Consider the following 19,219-nt stretch of genomic DNA (forward strand, 5'->3'; position numbering starts at 1 on the left):
AAAGCCCCGAATGGTTTCGCGGAGGCAGACATGACTAAACAACAACTACAAATTTAATCCCAGTATTATGCACATTCCTGGCTGACTATTGCCCAATAATCCCCGGAGGTAGGGGAAGGGGGAAATGACAAGAATTCCTGAAGATGGCTTTTGCGCATGTCTGCTGGGAGAGCGCAGACCTGGTGGAGTTCTGGGAGCCCAGCGCGTGCGCAGTGAGCCCAGCCGGCTTTGGGAGGGTGTGGGGAGCCGGGGTTCTTCCTTCAGAACCGGCCCGGAAGTCAGCTCTCGCCTCTTTTCCTCACTCCATCCCTCTCTCCCGGTGGCCGGCTAGGGCCGTGCGTGCGGGGCCCGGCGTGCTGCGAGGAGGCGGAGACACGTCGGCGCTGCTGCTGCCGCCGCTGGTGCTGCCACTGGTGCCGCTGCTTGTTCTGCCGCCGCCGCCGCCTCTCGGTCTCTCTCCTGGCGGTGCCAGGTGTGTTCGGCCCCGTCAGCCTCCTCGTAGACCTAGCGCCAGTTCTCGGCTCGGCTCTGCCCTGCTCTCCCCGGCCCGGCCCCCGCGATGGCGACGCGCTCGTGCCGGGAGAAGGCTCAGAAGCTGAATGAGCAGCACCAGCTGATCCTGTCCAAGCTGCTCAGGGAGGAGGACAACAAGTACTGCGCCGACTGCGAGGCCAAAGGTAGCGAGCGAGCGAGGGCCGAGGCGGGTTGCGGGCGTCCGGGGCTCCGGGTCCTTAGGGGCACGAGCTGGCCTCGAGGGCGCCCCGGGTCGAGCCGCCGGCCCTGCCCGGCCCTTGGCCACCGGCTTGGGTTTCAGGCCTGGGGGCGCGGTCCCCTTATTCCCACCCCGCCCTCCGCCCCCACGCCGCCTGCTGGGAAAGGGAGAGCTGGTGGCCATCGTGACCCCTTCCTCGGCTGGACCTTGGTCCTCTTCTGTGCGGGAGGCGATGCGTGCCCGGAATCTTCTTGAGCATCGGGGTCATCTAGCGCCTTCCAAACTTAGGGCTGCCCAGAAGTGGAGAGGAGCGGTCGGGGGCCTGGGGATGTTGTCCCCAGAAGGATCCTTTTGAGGGGCTCGCCCTCTTCTAGAGCAGTGTCCTTCCCCCGCACTTATGCCCCTGTCTGCCCTCCGGGTATTAGTGCTGCCCTCCAGCTTTCGCTTTGGGGCTCTTGTCATCGCTTCCCCCAAGGAGAAGTGTTTGCTGCCCATTTTTAGATGGGGTGAGGAGAGGGAGATGACAATATATGGATTTAGGTGGGCATTTTCTGGGTTTTGAGATTTTTTTTTTTGCAAGTGGGGGTGGTGGTGGATAAGCTGATCACGAGTCAATGAAGAGGCATTTCATTTTCATTTTTGGAGGCTCAGTGCACTGTGAGCCTGGGTATAAACTGTGTTCCCAGCCTAGAAGCTTTGAAAGGCCAGATGCTGGAGCTCTTTGAGGGAGTGTGTCTCTTGCTGGGGAGGAAGGCAATTGCCTACTAAAGGTCAGGAATGCATTTTATTGGTCCAAAGACATAAAACACCTGATTTTAGTTTAATGCTGTTGGAGGCCTTTATTTTTTTTTTTTTATTTTTATTTTTTTTAAACCACAGGCTATGACACAATACACTCGTATACATATATATATTCCTATAGGTACATATATAGATACATATGTATATATATAGCCCATTCGTTTTGGGGTAGACATTTACCATTTCAGAAACTTAGATTAAAAACAAATGTGTGATTTTATAAGCAGCTCCGTTTAAAAAAAAAAAAAAGATTGTATGGTTGCATTGGTGTGTTATTTACTGGGAAGTAGGTAAATTTATCCAAAAGCAAAGACTATTCTTGGCAGTGTTTGAAATTCCGGGCATTATTTGACCTAGTCTTTTCCTGAGGCTTCATTATCCATCCCCCATATTAACTCCATGAGTCATGTTTCAGTGCCTTTGCAATACTTGCTTAGACTAAGCAATCTAAAAATCAGAAAGTTTCCTAACCACTAGTAGTGAATGTGGGCATGTCCTTCAGACTATTAAAATAGAGGTTTTGAATGACACTTCTTAATCCTATGTAACTTTTTGGGTGAAGCTTTTTTTTGGTTTTAAACGAAAATCATAATTCTGACAGCAGTTGAAATTTTAAGTATTCCTATTGTATGATCAAATAAACTTGTGTATATGTTTGAGAACACTGTTAACATGTAATGGACTGTTTACTTAATCATTTTAAGTAATAACAGTTTATCATTTATATAAGTGAATGGAGTATTTTGAAAGCATATATATATATATACATATATATGCATATACGTATATATACACACACACCATTTAAGGTTAAAATAAGTTTTATGTAGTTTATGAAGTTATAGTAATATACTGGGCTGCCATTTTGGGTAATATGTTTAAATACACTGATAAATGGTATTTTAGTGATCTTATTTGCCAGGCTTTGTCATTTACTAGATGTATAAACTTACATAAAGGACTTTATTTTTCTGTACCTCAGTTTTTTCATCTGCAGATTGGAGGTGCTGGACTAAATGAACCTGCAGTTTTTTCCAGCTCTAAAATTTTATGAATCCGTTAGTTGATGTTGCATCTTCTGGTGCTATTTACTACATCATAAATTATTTTTTAAAACTCATATCCACCAGAATAAATAGTTAATTTCTTTGTTTAGTTGTTGTTGTTGTTGTAGTAGGTTCGGGGTGGATAGACGTGATGGAGGGCAAAATACTAAATAGTTTTATCCTACTTGTATCTGGGGAATAAGAATGGCAATATGGCCTAGAGTCTCAAGGGTCCTCAAACTTTTTAAATAGGGGGCCAGTTCACTGTCATTCAGACTATTGGAGAGCCAGACTATAGTAAAAACAAAAACTTTGTTTTGTGGGCTTTTAAATAAAGAAACTTCCATAGCCCTGAGTGAGAGGGATAAACATCCTCAGCTGCTGCATCTGGCTCTGGGGCCATAGTTTGAAGACCCCTGGCAGACCTTTGAATTCACGGGTATATGTTCTATAAGGAAATTACCAATGCAGGTCAGCTCCTCTTGACTTAACAGTCTTAAGAGAATTGCCTAAAACCCTAGAGAGGTTTGTTAATTGACTTCCTCATTGTTGAACAGGTGGTACTTGTCAGAGGCTGGACTTGAATCTAGGCTTTCCTACTTATGAAGCCTGCTTCCATCCATCACTTCTCATTCTACTTCAACACAGCTTTTCCCAGTGAGGAAAGGAACATGATTGAATTGTTTCTTTTTTTGATTTTTAATTTTTTTGCAGTTATCTTATTTTAAACTTCACAAATTATATTTAGGTTTGGGGGCAGCAAGGTAGTGCAATGGATAGAGGACCAGCCCTCAAGTTAGAATGACTTGAGTTCAAATTTGGCCTTGGGGACTTAACATTTCCTAGCTGTGTGACCCTGGGCACACAACTTAACCCTAGTTAAGAGAGAGAGGGAGGAAAGGAGGGGGAGAGAGAGGAAGAGAGAGAGAGAGGGAGGGAGGGAGGGGGGGAGAGAGAGAGAGAGAGGAAGAGTGAGAGAGAGGAAGAGTGAGAGAGAGGAAGAGTGAGAGAGAGAGGAAGAGAGAGAGAGAGAGGGAGGGAGGGGAAGAGAGAGAGAGAGGAAAAGAGAGAGAGAGAGAGAGGGAGGGAGGGAGAGAGAGAGAAAGGGGGGGGGAGGGAGAGAGAGAGAGAGAGAGATTGATTTAACACCATATAAAATATAACTTTCTTTGACAAGGAAATATATTGTTTCCAGGGCCAGAATTTCGTATTTTAATTATAATTGGCTATGTAATTTTAAAACTTCAAACTTGATGGCATTGTGCTATGTAAAGGGACTTAATAGTTTGACTTTTGGATAGTTTTTATACTAGAATCCTGATACAGAATTAAGGATTTGGATGTCAGACTTCAGGTGAAATAGCATGAACAAAATTATAATTAGAAATGTAGAAGGACTTTTTGGCATAAATATATAACTTAAGTTTTTTTAGTCTTGTTCCACAATACCGGTTTCATCATGGGTTCCAATATATGTGTAAATATTTTTCTCTAAGGAACCTCTCTGACTTTTTTTCATGGCTTTAAGCATAGCATACAATTTTGTTTTCAAATTTATAACTTTAAAAAGAAGCAGATTGGGACTTGGCTTGCTGATCTCCACGCATATTTACCAAAATTAAAACTTAGCTTCTTTTTACAGTAGGTAACAGAACTCTGTAAATCTAATTTAAAAATCTTCCTGAGTTGTTAGTCTCCTATCTTTTTTTCTTATATAGACTCAGGAAGTCACTTTTGAAAGAGGAAAAGGATGATAACAGGCTAAGTTCCTGGTATTGATCTTACTCTTACCAAGACTGCCTGGAAACTTGGGAATCTGAACGAACAGATGGAGCTATGTTTCCTCTCCCAACTCTTCTCCTTCATTCTGTGGGAATTTCAGTAACCCTACTGGTGCTAGATTATGGATGGGACACTTGAGAAATTTGGGCACCTTGCCAATTTGAAATCTAATTGCAATCATTTGAAGCCCCATCCACCAAATTTGTACCAAAAAAAAGTTAAAGAGATGGCTTTGGTTTTTTATTTTTTTATGTGTGTGTGTGTGTGTGTGTGTGTGTATATATATATATATATATATATATATATATACACTCATTAATGAAAAGTTCTGGCAAGGTAATCTTATGAAAATATGAGTACCAGTTACTCAGGAACTCTAGGAGTAAACAGAATCTTAGAATTCCTAGTCATATTATCTGATCATCTTCCCCGCCCTCCCCCCAACATGACCTAGAGTGATTATACCTTGCCCAAGGCAAGTTGCTAAAAGAAATATTGGTGGGGCAGCTAGGTGGTGCAGTGGATAAAGCACTAGCCCTGAAGTCAGGAGGACCTGAGTTCAAATTTGATCTCAGACACTTAACACTTTCTAGCTGTGTGACCCTGGGCAAGTTACTTAACCCCAACTGCCTCATCAAAAAAAAAAAAAAAAAAAAAAAAAAAAAAAAAAAGAAATATTGGACAGGCAGAATTTTACAGTTAGTTACTGAAGAAACACAATGTAGGTGTAGGTTTCCAAATCGTCTTCTCTAATTATTCTTCCCTAAAATAATACTTGTGTTTGATTACTTTTTAAAAATTACTTTTTAATTTCTTTTTATTTAATTAATTTTTAAATTAAAACTTTTATTTTCAAAACATGTACATAGGTAATTTAATTTTCAACATTCACTCTTGCAAAACCTTGTGTTCCAAAATTTTTCCATCCAATATGTGTTAAACCTGTGCAATTCTTCTTTACATATTTCCACTTTTATCATGCTACACAAGAAAAATCAGATTAAAAAGGAAAAAAAAAATAAGAACGAAAACAAAAACCAAGCAAACAACAACAAAAAGAAAATACTGTGCTGTGATACACATTCACTCCCCACAATCCTCTTTCTAGATGCAGATGGCTCTCTATTATAAGTCAAGCCATGTGTAACAAAATCTAAAATCCCAGCCATTATTAACTTTGCTGTTAAATTGGAATTGTGAAGGAAATCTGCATCCTCCTATTTGGTGTTTAAAGAATTTTTAAAAAATATTCCTCTTACCACTCAGATTGGCTAACATGACAGGAAACGATAATGATGAATGTTGGAGGGTATGTGGGAAAACTGGGACATTGATACATTGTTGGTGGAATTGTGAAAGGATCCTACCATTTGAAACTATGCCCAAAGGCATACCCTTTGAAATGTCTCTTCTGGATCTGTATCCCAAAGAGTTCATAAAAGAGGGGAAAATGTTTGTAAGCAGCCCTTTTTGTAGAAGCAAGGAACTACAAATTGAGTGGATGCCCTTCAGTTGGGAAATGGCTGAATAAATTATGATATATATATATATATATATATATGTTATGGAATATTATTATTCTATAAGAAATGATCAACAGGATGATTTCAAAGAATCCTGGAGAGAATTACATGAACTGATGCTGAGTGAAGTGAGTAGAACCAAGAGAATATTATGTATTCATCTTGTAACAACAAGATTATGTGATGATCAACTGTGATGAACTTGGCTCTTTTCAAGAATGAGGTAATTCAAGGCAATTTCAATAGATTTGTGATGGAAAAAGTCATCCACATCCAGAGAGAGGTATACAGACTGTGGATCAAAAAATAATATTTTCACCTTTTTAACTTGTTGTTTGTTTGCTTGCTTGATTTTTTTTTTCCCTTTTGTCAGAGGCGGGACTTGAATCTAGGCTTCCCTACTTCTGATCTCTTTTTTCTCTTTTATCTAATTGTTCTGTTGTTCAGCATGATGAATATGGAAATATGTTTAGAAGAATTGTACTGTTTTGGAAAGGGGGAAGTGGAGATGAGAGGGAGAAAAATCTAGAACACAACGTTTTTTGAAGGTGAATGTTGAAAACTATCTGTATGTATTTGGGAGGAAAATACCATTTAAAACAAAACAAAATAAAATTCAACAGTTTGAAAGCTTAAAAAAGTGTATTCCTCTGTAGAATAACTTTGCTTATTCTTTTTTGAGTGATAATGCTTCTGTGCTTAATAGTTGGAGGTTGCAACACCAACCTACATCCCTCTCAAATTTGTGTATAGTCACTTTATTTTCAGGAATAGATCTCCACTCTTCATTGTAGCTACATTCCAGCTTTGAAAGATTTTCACAGAGCTTTAAGTATTAAGATGTAGCAAAACTACAAAAGGTAAAAAAAAAATCTAAAACTAATGGGTAGAATTTGGATAGGGAGGAGGATGTTATCCAAATAGCGAGCTAATGTTCTAAACTATTAGAGCTATCTCCAGAAAATAATAGGATATTTTGTGATAAAATAAGATTCTTTGATATTGAAATGTTATGGCAGAAGCTGGTTCACTGCTTGTCAGGGATGCCATAAAGGGAATTCTTGGACTAGTGAGTCCTTTGATCTTTATAATAACTCTTTTTAAGATTTTGCTGATTCTTCTACTTCTATTCCTTTTGTTCCTTATTCTCCATACTCCTCTCCCCTTTTCCCAGGTGGTTCACACATATTTAAATATCCAGTCTAAAAGTGGATTTCTGGGAGACCCCAGAAAAGGTAGTTATGATAGTCATGAAAATATTGCTATTTTCAAAGCTGTATGGTAGAAATAGTGCTTTTTGATCTTAAATTCCAATGGGTAAGAAAAGAGATCTTTGGGAAACTAACCTACACATTGTTTTTGATACTTTAATTGATACAAGTGCAAAATAGTGGAGGGAGCTAGATGGCTCAATGATAGAGTGCTGGGCCTGGAGATGTGTTCAAATCCCATTCTCAGACATTTAACACAAAGAGTTAACTCTTTGTGTGTGATCCTGGAAGCTATCGCATATGCAGTGGCCACACTCAGGTGAACCTTCTAAGCAAAATGTGGCTAAACAAGCTGAGAAGTCTCAAACCTATATGCATCTGTCACGTCTAAGTATGTGAAGACTTCCCTGGCAAAATGGGGGGGCTGAGAACCATTTGTACAAATGGCCATGAAGGTGACAGAAGCATATACTTGGAGTGCTTAGAGCTTAGGCAGGTATCAGAGATGCCAAGGTCATCCTGGGCCACTGGTAGGGTCATCAACTTTTTCCTGACACTGGTTTTCAGTGATTTTTGAAAGAGTGTGGCTGACAACTTTGCATTTCTGTCTCACCTAAATTTAACCTATCAACCTTTGAAAACAAAGGATGAACAACAAATGACTTAACCTCTGTTTAGCTTAATCCACTAGAAAAGGAAATGGCAAAACTACTTCAGTATCTTTGCCAAGAAAAAAATATTGTCGATGTGTGGTCCAGGGTGTCACCAAGAGTAAAACCAGTGGATGTAGCTATATTTCTTAAACAGGTGGGACAACTGGGGAATTTTTGCATTTATTAAGCTATTTCATTTTTATGATTAACCATAAGTTGTTTTTAAGTGATTCCATTTAAGATTGAACTCTTGTCAATCTTCTTTGCATTAAAAAAATATTTTATTATCACCATTTTTTGTTGTCACTGTTGCAGTGTTTCTGCAATGATCTGTATTGGTGGTTTTCTCAGCTGAGAGTTTCTTTTTTTTTTTGAAAATCATAGGTCCAGTTCTTATCTCTGTTCCTATTGTTATATAAATTGTCATTGTGTGTGTGTGTGTGTGTGTGTGTGTGTGTGTGTATGCTTTTATATATGCATATATGTTTATTCTGATTCTGCTTTCTATATTTGTATTTTTTTCATGATGTTGATCAAATTTGCCCTTTCCTTGTCTGTAAAATGAAATAGTTGGATTAGATGACCTCAGTAATTCATTACAGCTTTAGAGCGCTGATCCTATATATGACTTTGTTTTAGATCTCAACTTTCTTTGCTACTGATTATATGTCTAATTTGAGCAAGTCATTTCTCTTTGGGCTTTGATTTCCTCATGTGATGATCTCTGAGATTACTTCCAAATCTGAATCTTTGTACTTATGAGCCCTTTTCATCAATGCACATCTAACTATACAGTCACTGAATAAATGTTTACTGATTTGAACATATTGTTATCCACGTTTTACAAATGTAAAAACTAGTAACTAATCCAAGGTCATACAGCTAGCAATTGATGGAACCCAACCTCATCACTGATTTTCAATTCCAGAATTACATAGTTGGATTGGATTCCAGAAGTCATCTACTCCAACCCACAAATGAACAAGAATCTCCTGTGCAGCAAGGTATTTCCAGACCCTAATAGGTCTGATGAAGCAGATTTTTTTACTGACAAAATGGATGTTAAGGAAATCTTCATGAAGAAAGTGCTATTTAGGGGGCAGCTAGGTGGCACAGTGGATAGAGCACCAGCCCTGAAGTCAGGACCCGAGTTCAAATCTGGTCTCAGACACTGTCTAGCTGTGTGACCCTGGGCACATCACTTAACCCCAATTGCCTCAGCAAAAAAAAAAAAGTGCTATTTAAATTGATCTTTAAAGGATAAATAGTAATACAGTGAATTTAAAAAAAGAAAGAAAAACATTCTAGGCATTAAAATAAACTTTAATACAAAGGTAGGAACTAGCATTGTGGGTTCCAGAAAGAGAGATTACTCTGTTTGGTTTCTAGCAGAGATTATTTATTATTATTATTATTAAAGCTTTTTATTTTTAAAACACATACATAGATAATTTTCATCATTCACTTTTACAAAACCTTGCATTCCAAATTTTTCCCTCCCTTCCCCCACTCCCTTAGATAGCAAGTTATCTAATATACATGTACAATTCTTCTATACATATTTCCACAGTTATCATCTAGCCTAGATTATGAGCTGAGTAATATAGTGGTATGAAAAACGAGAGAAAGGATGAATATGTGGGAAGGAAGTGGTCAAATATTATAAGAAGGTGTTGTTGAGGACATTGTACACAATGTACCATGGGAATATAAGAGGTTAGGAAAATGAAGAATCAAAGATAACACCAAGATTTCAAGTATGGGAGATAAGAATGAAAAGTGATGCTTCTCAGAAAAATGGCAAAGTTCCAGTAGAGGTTTAGGGGAAAGTTAAAATAACATTTTGGGCATGTTGAATTAGGATGCTAGTGGCAACATCTATGTAGAGATGTGTAGGCAGTTGCGATATTAGAAACTGAAATATAAATTTGGGGTTTTCTTCCTACATGAGAGTCATTGTTGTGAAGAGTATGATAAGAGGTAAGAAGGTCTACCTTGCTGCTTCTCCTAGTTTTTCTCTCTGTTTAGACAACTCTGGTTTTCCTTGTCACTAAAGAAAGGAAAAGAGTCTTTAGAATCTCTGAAATCTCCATACATTTCTCCTCCTCTAGAAAGATACAGACTTGTGCAGTGGTCATCTACTCCATCTTGCCTGGGAAAACAGAAGCTTTCTTTGAAAGAGATCAAAAATGTCCAGTATTAGTAGCTCCATTCTTTTTGAGACTTTCCCTGTGTCATCCAAGCAGGGCAGAGGAGCATTGTGGAAAAAGTCCTGGATTAAAGGAGAAGAGGACCCAGATTCATATACTGGCTCTGCTACTTGAGCAAAATACTTTAACTTTGTCTACTTCATTTTTCTCAATCCGTAAAATGAGTGAATTGGACAAGGGGGCTTCTAAGGTTTCTTTAACTCTACGTTTGTGATCCCGTTATCCAAGCAAGTGGCTCATCCAACCACCTTTTCAAAATCTCCAGTGAAAAAGAATTCATTACCTCTGGAGGTATCTTCTTCCACGTTTTATAACATTAATGGTGAGGACGTTTTTTCTTGTATCTTATATATGGACCTTAAAGTCTTTTTCTCTGCAATTTCTATGCTTTGCTCCTAGCTATGCCTTCTGGGTCCAAGCAAAACAATATGTGCTGTATTATTTAAGATGTTCTTCATTGTAGTTGTCCAGGGAAATCTGCAAATATTTGAAGTTCCACAAAATCATAATCCTTTCTTAAATCTATGTAACCTTTGGGTACTTATTTTTTTTTCCTGTGGTTTTATTTTTGTCAGTGGTTTTCCCCTGTGACTTTATGGAAGGGATTGGTGACAGAGCTAGTATAAGAAATCTTGGACTTTGACTTACTGTCTCCACTTGGTCTGTTTGTAATTTTCTTTTTATTTATTACTTCCTTTTCCCCCATGACTTTTTTTTTTTTTTTCAATTAAATTTATTGTCATGGCTACATTCATTGACCATGGTTTGGTGTGTTACCACTGTAATGTTGTAGAATAATACTGAAAAGATGTCATACTTGTGCTCTTTCAAAGATAGTTTTGAATCCATTTAGGGATACCATACATATAGGCTCTTTTTTCTTCTTAGTAGCCTATTATTTACTTACTTTCTGGGTGGAGATCATGTAATTTGCTTTCATCCATATCCCAGTTCTCTTCATGGGAAAATAAAGAAACTGGTAAACTGGTTTGTTTGGTCATAGTCATTGCTATTATTATGAATCAAGTTTTAAATACTTGACACCTTACTAACCCATCTTCATAAGTTGTTGATTAAACAGGTAATTCCTGTCCTGATTTAAGGTAGAATTTTCGCATTGATCTTTTAATGTATAGTAATTTATTACAAGTATAAGCCCCTAGTAAATGATTTAAAGGAGCATTGATAGTAGATAAGATTAGCACCCATGAAACAATTAGAGATTCATTAAGGTATAAATGTCTGTTGTGACTATACATTCATTAGTTCAGAGCATATTAGAACTAATATTTTGTCTTTCATGTAAAAATATTAAAACATTTCTAATATGCTTTGGACAAATAGAAGTTATATTTAGAAATGGAATCTCAATTTTAGTTTCATGTATTTTTCTTCAATCCTTTTCTTATGTGATTTGTTCTCTAATATTCTATTTACCTCTTTAATTTCTTTCTTACTTGTTTTGTGATTTGATTTATCTAAATCTGAGAGTGCAAGATTGAGATCTCCCACTATTATAGTTTTGCTGTCTATTTTTTCTTGCAACTCTCTTAGCTTCTCTTTAAGGAAGTTAGATGCTATACCACTTGGTGCATATATGTTTAATACTGATATTGCTTCATTGTCTATAGTATGTGATTTGTTCTCTAATCACTTTAGATAACATAGAGAAGTAATTTAAACCTGTCTAGATTATAGTCACTATCTATATATGTATAAGATGGTTACACCTTCACCATCGTATCTTAGAATTAGTGGCTGTTAAAGTTTGAGAAACATCAAAGGAAGTTTTGTCTGATTTATTGACTGGTAGTCTAGAGAACAGGTTTACTGATGATTTTATTTTCCTCTTTAAAACATTGTTCATACTCAACTCTCTCTCTTCATTTACAGACCTTAAGAATATAGATCTGGAAAGAATTTTTGAGACCATCTAGTTCAGCCTCTATTTTTATAATATGAACAATTATTCAGCGTTTTTCAGTTGTCATAGACATTGCTTTTCTTAAATATTGGAAGGAGGAACCATATTTTACACATTTTGTACAGCACATGTATACAGTTATATAGCAAAAGACTTATTGGGTCCACTATATTCATTCTGACTTCTCTTCTGCCAGGGTATATTTTGAATGATGGATATTATGCATATATGGGACTGCTCAGAGAAGTATCATTTCTTTATTTAGCAGATAATAAATAAATACTGAGTATTGTCTTGGGGAAGATAAAAAAAATTTAAATCAGTTATAACTCTTTTCCTCATGGAGCATACAGTCTTCTAATAGGGGCATTATGAACAGACATTGATAAACATATGTCAGAACCAAAACCAGGGCTTTAACTTTATCAGGTAATGATAATCCTTAGGAAGTATAAGTGCTGGTAGGTGGGGAGTGCTCAGAGTCAGGCATGATCTTGGTGACCTAAACTGATCTATCTAAAAACAAAACTCTTCTGTTCTTTTCTAAAGAGTTGAAATTTTGTGTAAACTTTTCTTTGAACTGTTTGGCCCTTTACCATCTCTTTAAAATCTGTCAGTTTAATTGTCCTCTAATTTATTGTCAGAAAATTGTTTTAGTTTTTGGGTCTTCTTTTCCTTTCTAATCAGGTAAGAAAGAATCCTAGGACATTGCTTTAGCTGGACCAGAGTTAAACATATACCTGAATCAGCAGTTCCCAAGAAAAGCTTCCTCCAAAAGAGTGAGGGGAATCCACCTAAACCTTTGGCTGAATGTTCAGCAGAGGTTTTTTCCCCCTGGTTCTGCCCTGGTTACTCTGCCCAGTGATCTTGTTTCTTGGGGTCTGTGCTTCCTCCCTCATAGGGCAATGTCCTATAAATTTGTGGTTCCCCCAGGTTCTCTCTCCTCCAACTGGTTATATCTTTTTTAAGAAATGATTTGTGTTCCTTTCGTGCTGCCTTGGGTGCATTTTTTGGTGTTTGCTCAAAAGGACCTCTGAGGTCATCTCAGATGATTACCAGAAAAGATAAAAGTTAGAAAAGGGGTCTCAGATGTCATGGCTTTGACAAGATTCTCATGCAAATTCTGACTTCAAATCCAACCCTGTTCCATGGCATCATTCTACTTCTGTACAATAATGTATGACAAATTTTGCCAGTTGCCCTATTCTTAGTGAGATCCATAATAATAATCAGACCATCCCGTTTTATGAGATCATCTGTGGTCACTTTCAGGTCTTATTCAGTGTGCATTGTTCTACTTGGATGACTAGGGGCTCTAGTCATTGAACCTCTTGGAGACTGAGCTACAAAAGAGTTCTTGATTTTTTCAGTGACAAAGAATTTCAGCATCCTAGAATTCTCCATGCTAATAATCTCTAGTCAGTGGTAGAAGGGAACATTGCCCTTTATGATGTGACTTAAAATGTGTCCAGCACCTCACATAAATATGTGACTACACATATGTGGAAGAAAGGTCTGTGCTGCTCTTGTGGCTGCCCCGCCTTTGGATGTGATGGATTTATTCTGTTCTTGGCCTGTTCCCCACTGGGCCGTCTTAGCTTCTCCTTGCTGGCTGGCTGTCCCTTCTGCTTTTTGATAAGTGGCACATCTTTGTTTCAGTTTCTTTTCAGTTAGCAGCTGTTTTTAGAGTCTTGTGCCACAAGAGTTTGTGGTAGATAAAAACCTCTCCCCTTTTTCTGCTACTTCTGGGGGGGAAGGTGGAGGGTGTTTGCTCTGATAGGTGGCCTTTCTTCCCAAAAAAAATATTGCCCTTTCTGTGACTCAGGCTTATTATCACTTTTTCCCTCTCTCTGTTTCATCGGTAGTTCTCAATTGAGGTGCTGTCTCTAGAGCCATTTGCTACCATTTCCTCTGTTTGTTGTCATTAGTGATTTTTTCTTCTTAGAAGAGGCTTCTGGTATCTTCAGCCTGAGGCTATTATGCAGTTTTTCTTATTTTTCTTTCTTTCTCTCTTTTTAATTATAGCTTTTATTTTTAAAACATATGCAAGGATAATTTTTCAACATTGACCCTTGCACAACCTTCAACCTTTTGTTCCAGCTTTTCCCCTCCTTATCTCCACCCCCTCCCCAGATGACAGCTTGTCCAGTACATGTTAAATATGTTAAAGTGCATGTTAAATCTAATATATGTATACATATTTATATCTTGCTGCACAAGAAAAATTGGATTTAGAAAGAAGGTAAAAATAATATGAGAAGGAAAACAAAAATGCAAGCAGACAATAACAGAAAGAGTGAATGGTATGTTGTGGTCCACACTCATTCCCATAGTTCTTTCGCTGGGTCTTACTTTCTTATTTTTAGCAAATACCTTTGAAACATATCTCAGTTAACTTCTTAGCCAGATGGCATGAACATGTAATAGCAGCTAAGATCAAGTCTGTCCTTTGAATCTTATTAGAATTCTTGAGTTCAGAGGTAGAGCCAAGATGGTGGAGAGTAGACACATCTCTATGTGGCCTCTTCTGAGCTTCTCTCAAATTAACAGCAGATTGAGCCTCTAAACTGGTTTTGGAGTGACAGAATCCACAAATATTAGGAGTACAACACATTTCCAGAAGAAGATACTTTGGAAGAACTTCAGAACAAGTCTGTTTCAATCAGGCAGAGGGAGAGGCATCTGAGCCCAGACTGCCCCTTAGGGAGTCCTGGGCAGGGAGCTGGATTTGGGAGCTAGAGCATTGTGCACCCGGGAATCTTCTATGAGGTTCTTAGTATACTCTGTCCTGGTTGTAAGTTGGTGAATTAGCTGTAACACACCCAAAAGCAAATACAAAAAGCAAATTATAAGCCACAGAGCCCCAGAAGAAAGGTACCTGGCCACACCTTCCCAGCATGGAAAGTCAATCAGCAGACCTGCCCCAGGGCAAACCAAAGTAGCTGTCGTCCCTTTGCCTTAAGAGCAAAAAAATGAACAATAAAAGCAAAAAGAACTCTCACCATAGACAGCTTTTATGGAAAAAAAGACCACCTCAAATCCTGATGATCCTAAAGGCAAATCAGTCCAGCTGAAGTCCCAAAAGATGATATGAGTTGGTTCCCATTTCACAAGATTCTCTTGGAAGAATCTTAAAAGAGAGTTAAAAAAAAAGGGGGGGGAGGGAAGGAAATGAGATCTTTGCAAGAGGCTCTGGAAAAGGAAAAGAAGAAATTATATGAAGAAAACTCCTTAAAATACACTTGATGAAAAAGCATATAACACCTTACAAAATATTTATGAAAAGAAACCAAATCATTGAGAAACAAAATCTGTGAAATGGAAAAAAAAGTATTCACCTATCACCTCCTGAAAGAGACCCAAATGAAAATATCTTTTTTTTTTTTTAAATTATACATTTTTATTTACAAGATATATGCATGGATAATTTTTCAGCATTGACAATTGCAAAACCTTTTGTTACAATTTTTCTCCTCCTTCCCTCCACCCTCTCCCCCAGATGGCAGGTTGACCAATACATGTTCAATATGTTAGAGTATGTATATATGTATGTATATGTGTATGTATACATGTCCATACATTTATTTTGTTGCACAAGAAGAATAGGACTTTGAAATAAAGTATAATTAACCTGAAATAAAAAATTCAGGTGAACAAAAATAGAGGGATTGGGAATTCTATGTAGTAGTTCACACTCATTTCTCAGAGTTCTTTCACTGGATGTAGCTGGTTCTATTCATTACTGCACTGTTGGAACTGATTTAGTTCCATCTCATTGTTGAAGAGAGTCACATCCATCAGAATTGATCATCATATAGTATTGTTGTTGAAATATATAATGATCTCCTGGTCCTGCTCATTTCACTCAGCATCAATCCATGTAAGTCTCTCCAGGCCTTTCTGAAATCCTCCTGCTGGTCATTTCTTAACAGAACACTAATATTCCATAACATTCATATACCATAATTTATTCAGTCATTCTCCAATTGATGGGCATCTACTCAGTTTACAATTTCTGGCCATTACAAAGAGACCTGCCACAAACATTCTTGCACATACAAGTCCTTTTCCCTTCTTTAAGATTTCTTTGGGATATAAGCCCAGTAGTAACACTGCTGGATCAAAGGGTATGCACAGTTTGATAACTTTTTGGGCATAGTTCCAAATCGCTCTCCAAAATGGCTGGATATATTTACAATTCTCCTGCAATGTATCAGTGACCCAGTTTTCCCACATCCCCTCCAGCATTCTGCATTACCTTTTCCTGACATTCTAGCCAATCTGAAAGGTGTGTAGTGGTATCTCAAGAGTTGTCTTAATTTGCATTTCTCTGATTAATAGTGATTTGGAACACACTTTCATATGAGTAGAAATGGTTTCAATTTCTTTATCTGAGAATTTTCTGTTCATATCCTTTGACCATTTATCAATTGGAGAATGGCTTGATTTCTTATAAATTAGAGTCAGTTCTCTATATATTTTAGAAATGAGACCTTTATCAGAACCTTTGACTATCAAAATGTTTTCCCAGTTTATTGCTTCCCTTCTAATCTTGTCTGCATTAGTTTTGTTTGTACAAAAACTTTTCAATTTGATATAATCAAAATTTTCTATTTTGTGATCAGTAATGATCTTTAGTTCTTCTTTGGTCACAAATTCCTTTCTCCTCTACAGGTCTGAGAGGTAAACTGTCCTATGTTCTTCAAATTTACCAAATGAAAATTTCAAGGAACATCATAGCTAAATTTCAGAATTATGAAATCAAGAAGAAAATGTTGCAAGCAGCCAGAAGTAAACAATTTACATATCAAGAGCCACAATCAGGATTACCCAGAACCTAGCAGCTTCCACTTTAAAAGAGTAAAGGGCTGGAATATGATATTCTTGAAAGGCAAAGGAACTTGTATTTCAGCCAAGAATCAATTAACCAGCAAAATTGAGCATTATCTTTTAGGGAAAAAGATGGACATTCAATGAATTTCATCTATTTCTGATGAATAGAATTCTTGAGTTCAAACTCTAAAGAGGTGAAATTGTTTTGTCCTCTGTTCGTTCTCTCTCTCTCTCTCTCATCTATTAGTTCAGCTGTCTTGTAACTTCTTGGCAGAAATGGTTTAGTCTTAATTTTGCCCTCCTCTCTATCTAGGTAGTAAGATCCTAGGGCTTTCCTTGGACTAGATAAAAGAGGTGAATGATACTATTGTTGGGAGACTTTTTTTTTTTTTTTTTAAAGAGATGAGACATCCTCTTCTTGTGTTCTTTACAAATAGCTATGGTTGTGTTGGTTTGAGAAGATGGAAAAGAAAACTTGTTACCCTTGCCCAAATCTCCAATTTCCCCTGCCCCTTTACCATGTCCCAGTGATACTTTACTGTCTGACCTGTCCATTCTACCACTCTTTGATGATGATGAATTTGGTTTTATGATCACCTTCCTTCTCTACCCTTTAAAAAAACTTAAATTACTAGTTGTTACTGGGATAGTAAAACCTTATAATTAAAATTCTCATTTTTGCATTTTTAAGATTCAGTATTGTCAAGAAACTACTATGAATACTGACATTTTTTGGTCTTCCATTGGTATGTTTATATAGAAAACTACTTGTAGATAGAAATTTTCAGTTTATATGTTCAACGTTTTTTTTATTATAGTTTTATCTTAACAAGTGAAGTTAAGATTTTTGTTGTTTTATGCTGTATTCAATTTTGTTTTTCAAATTGCATTTTATATAAACAAATCTTTCATCGAATTTGTTGTTCTAATGTTGTAGAGTATATAAAATTTTTACTCTTTTTTTTTGCTCTTTGAATATGGCCAATATCTAAATTCTCAAATGTTATCCATCACCCTAATGTTTTATTTTTTCTTTGAAAGTGAATTAAATGATCTATGTGAAGAGTCAGGATAGGCTTTTGATCCTGATAAATGTATGTCCTTGATTTGAACATTATTTTTTTTTTTTTGCTAGTCTTTTGGAATTAACACAAATATTTTTCCTTGTGGCAGGAAAACGAGCAGTTTATTGTTATTGAATAAATGTGTTTTATTTTCATGTGATTGTAGGTTGTTATGACAGATTTAGCTTGTCAATTTTTTTGAGTATTTATTATGTTCTTGGCACTTTATCAGGCTCCATAAGATTGTAGATTGATAAAAATATTGTATATAACCTTGTGGAAGAGGTAAGCTGGGCAAATTTTGCATTATCCATTAAAAAACCAGAAAAGATTAGATATGTTTAAATTCCAAGTATCTGAACAAATTCTTTTGTCCTGGTGTTTCAAATACAATTTTGGGCCACTGGATAGAATTTGCAAATTACAAAATAGTGGAATTCTTCATAAATGAGGCTATCTTCTAAATTATACAAAGAAATTTTTATCATCAAATAATGTGTATAAGGTGGTCTTGCTTATACAAGTCTCAGATTATTCTGTTGTTCAGAGATCTCTTGACATTGGGTTTTATAAACTGGTAACTTGCTTAAAAATTAAAGCATTAGGAGTTTGCTTATTCATTTCATTTGTCTGATGTCTGAACTGTTATTCTTGGATATATGCAAATAGTATCTTATTGACTGTAGGATCCAAATCAAACTCCATAACTTTTAATATTCTCTGTAAGTTCCTTTAATTTTCCATTAGCTTTCTCTCTCAACACAAACCTTCTATAGTCTGGTTTATTTATACTTCTTTATATAATAGGTATTTAATAAATATTGAATGAAAAAATGTTATCACATCCTATTCTCCATTTTCCCTGCAGTACCTATTCTCTACCAACTCAAATCTTATCCTTTCTTTAAGGCTTAGCACTAGTACCACTTCTTTTACTCAACTGAATTACTTCAAAGAATGTGCAATAGTATGTATTCCAAATGTTTTAGATATTTTTCTAGTATTTTGTTGATTTGTGGTTTAATTGAAGTAGATACTTTCTCCATGTGGTGCAGATCACTTTCCATATGCACCTTTGCCTACTGTTTGAATCTCATACTTATCTTTCCATCATCTTCCATAGAAGTATCTATATAACATAATAAAACTCTTCTATAATCTCTAGTTGATTTGTTTAAAAAAAGAAAGAGAGAGAAACAGGGTGGGGAGGAAAGAGACAGGTGGAAGGGAAGGGGAGAGGAAGGGAGGCAGGCAGGTAGGTACGCACTTGGGTTATTCTGTCTCTTGTACGCTATCAGTAATGCTATTGCATTATACATTTCTGACAGAATACATTGTATTTTAGTTATTATACCTGATACTTTGTCATTAATTCTTAGCATATGCAATATGATTGGTCTTATAGTATTTTCTTTCTAATTATTCTCTTCAGTCTATTTTCCAGGAATTTCCCAGGTTTG

General features: G+C 36.9%; 1 protein-coding gene across 2 annotated transcripts in view; it reads left to right on the forward strand.

Moving 5' to 3' along the window:
* Positions 1–429: 429 nt before the first annotated feature.
* SMAP1 (small ArfGAP 1) overlaps positions 430–19,219 on the forward strand; it is a 194,825-nt gene continuing 176,035 nt past the window's right edge. For both annotated transcript variants that reach the window (XM_051997220.1, XM_051997221.1), the window contains exon 1: positions 430–677. In XM_051997220.1, coding sequence (XP_051853180.1) covers positions 560–677 — 118 coding nt within the window. In that variant the 5' untranslated portion in view covers positions 430–559. The remainder of the gene's footprint in view (positions 678–19,219) is intronic.

Source organism: Antechinus flavipes, chromosome 4, assembly GCF_016432865.1.
Source record: "Antechinus flavipes isolate AdamAnt ecotype Samford, QLD, Australia chromosome 4, AdamAnt_v2, whole genome shotgun sequence".
Classification (NCBI taxonomy): domain Eukaryota; kingdom Metazoa; phylum Chordata; class Mammalia; order Dasyuromorphia; family Dasyuridae; genus Antechinus; species Antechinus flavipes.